This window comes from Eimeria maxima, genomic scaffold (assembly GCF_000499605.1).
Source record: "Eimeria maxima Weybridge genomic scaffold, Emw_scaff485, whole genome shotgun sequence".
In the NCBI taxonomy this organism is placed as follows: Eukaryota; Apicomplexa; class Conoidasida; order Eucoccidiorida; family Eimeriidae; genus Eimeria; species Eimeria maxima.
Genome location: NW_013563869.1, coordinates 1 through 2,500, shown reverse-complemented (window position 1 = coordinate 2,500; position 2,500 = coordinate 1). Strand labels below are relative to the sequence as shown.

At 44.0% G+C, this 2,500-nt stretch overlaps 1 protein-coding gene across 1 annotated transcript in view; it reads left to right on the top strand.

The window, feature by feature from the left end:
- EMWEY_00034950 (GTP-binding protein TypA, putative) overlaps positions 1-2,227 on the top strand; it is a gene marked incomplete at both ends in the record, with an annotated part of 3,976 nt that extends 1,749 nt beyond the window's left edge. Inside the window, 5 exons of the mRNA XM_013478540.1 lie at positions 246-376; positions 604-744; positions 974-1,069; positions 1,301-1,871; positions 2,141-2,227. Coding sequence (XP_013333994.1) covers positions 246-376; positions 604-744; positions 974-1,069; positions 1,301-1,871; positions 2,141-2,227 — 1,026 coding nt within the window. The remainder of the gene's footprint in view (positions 1-245; positions 377-603; positions 745-973; positions 1,070-1,300; positions 1,872-2,140) is intronic.
- Positions 2,228-2,500: the final 273 nt, after the last annotated feature.

Genomic DNA, 2,500 nt, shown 5'->3' with positions numbered 1-2,500 from the left:
GTAAGCTGCTGCTGCTGCTGCTGCTGCTGTTGCTGCTGTTGCTGCTGCTGTTGCTGCTGTTGCTGCTGCTGCTGCTGTTGCTGCTGTTGCTGTTGTTGTTGCTGGTGGTGGTGGTGTTCTTGATGCTGCTGCTGCTGTTCGTTTTGTTCTTGTTGGTGCCTCTGCTGCTGCTGCTGCAACTACTCCAACTGTTGCTCTTGCTGCTGCTGCTGCTGCTGCTGCTGCAGTGTCCTCGTCCTGTGAAGGCAATAAAGGCGGAGGCACCAACAGTATCTGTTTTAGTAATGCCTAATTCTTCTCCTCTTGCTGGTCAAGACAGCGGCACCCCTACAACTATATTATCATTAAGGGAGAAACTTAAGGCCCTTATAAGAAAGTAATAAACCCTAAACCCTAATTAACCCTAATTAACCCTAAACCCTAAACCCTAATTAACCCTAAACCCTTCCTGATATATTTACCAAACATTGCTACTATTTAGTAATGCATTCTGTATTCTGTATTATTTATGATTTTTAGGGTTTTATAATTTTTTCCAATTTTTAGGGTTTAGGGTTTAGGGTTTAGGGTTTAGGGTTTATGTGTGTATATATAATAATTCAGCGATATATCAGCAAAAGTATCGGTGGGCCCTGGTGGTCTTTGTCTTAGCGGTAGGGGGCCCCTACATTTAGCTGTATTAATTGAGAATCTAAGAAGGAGTGGCTTAGAGCTTGCTGTTGCTGCACCGGATATATTACCAAAGTAAACCCTAAACCCTAAACCCTCATAAACCCTAATTAACCCTCATAAACCCCAATATAATCCTAATATACCCTAATATTGCCCTAATAAACACTAATAAGCACTAAACCCTAGTGGCAGACAGGGGCGTTTCTTTCTCCTTCCCTTTGATCGTCATATGCAGTTCGTACCACTGTAGTATTCTTAGGGTTTAGGGTTTAGGGTTTAGGGTTTAGGGTTTGGGGTTTAGGTGGGACGGAGAACAATGGTTGGAGCCTTATGAAGATTTTGAATTGACGATTTCAACAGACGCGATGGGCGCTGCACTCAGAGAAGTACAAACACGGTAAATTAGGGTTTAGGGTTTAGGGTTTAGGGTTTAGGGTTTTTGGGTAAGAGACCAAGGAGATAGTTAACCTTTTTGTCTCCTTTCCCTTTCCCCTTTTGCTGTTACTTCCTTCCCCTCCCTTTGCGATGTGTCTACACCATCTGAATATCCACAGCAGCAGCAGCAACAGCAGCAGCAGCAGCAGAGGGACATGCTGCAGTTGTGTATACTGTTTGTGTATTATTGCAGTCATGGTTCTGTAACGGATATGATAACATTAGACTCTGGCGGTGCATCCTCCTCCAGCAGCAGCAGCAGCAGCAGCACTGCCACCAGCAGCAGCAGCAGCAACAGCAACAGCAGCAGCAGCAGCAGCAGCAGCAGCAGCGGCACAAGTATGTTATTTTTTCGTGTTGCAACAAGATTTTCTTTTGGATTAAAGGCAGCACTAATGGAGGCATCAAAGGGAGCAGCAATTCTTAATTCTTCTCCTGCAGGTCTGCATGCATTAGTACCTGGGGCCCCTGTACCTAGGGCAGCAAGGGGCCCCCCTCCTAATACAGTAGCAGGAGGAGGAGGAGAGGGTATTGATGATATAGATGATGATAATGATGATGCAGAGGAGCAATTATTATTGCAGCAGCAGCAGCAGCAGCAGCAGCAGCAACGTATACCTAAAGAAGGAGAAAAACAGCAACATTCATCAAGACAAGTATTTACAGTAAAAAAACAAATAGAAGAAAAACAAGAAAAACAAAAAGGATTTCTTGTTGCTATTGAACAAGGAAAGGCTACTGTTAAAGGTATCTTGCATGCACAGGTATGTAACAAATAGCTAGCTACCTACCTAGCTACCTATCTACCTAGCTAGCTAGCTAGCTAGGTAGGTTGGTAGCTAGCTAGCTAGGTAGGTAGATGGATGGGTAGCAAGCTAGCTAGCTGGGTAGCTAGCTAGATGGATAGCTAGCTAGCTAGCTAGATCCCCGGTTAGCTACACGAAACATGCTATGAATGCTGCTTCTACTGTTTCTGCTGCTGCTGTTGTTGTTGCTGTTGCTGCTGCTGCTGCTGCTGTTGCTGCTGCTGCAGGAGAGAGGAGAGGTGTTTGTGTCTCCTGGTGATGAGGTTTATACAGGGATGCTTGTTGGCCTTCACAAAAGACCCAATGATCTACCCGTAAGAATATACAAGAGACTAGCTAGCCAGTTAGCTAGCTACCCAGCTAGCTAGCTACCCAGTTAGCTAGCTAGCTATATAACTATCTATATATCTATCTAACGACATACTCAGCTAGCTACCTACATAGCTAGCTACCTACATAGCTAGCTACCTACATAGCTAGCTACCTACATAGCTAGCTACCTGGAGAGGTATCGATCTATATAGCTAGCTAGCTAGCTAATTATCCATCAATATATATATATATATATATATATATATATATATATA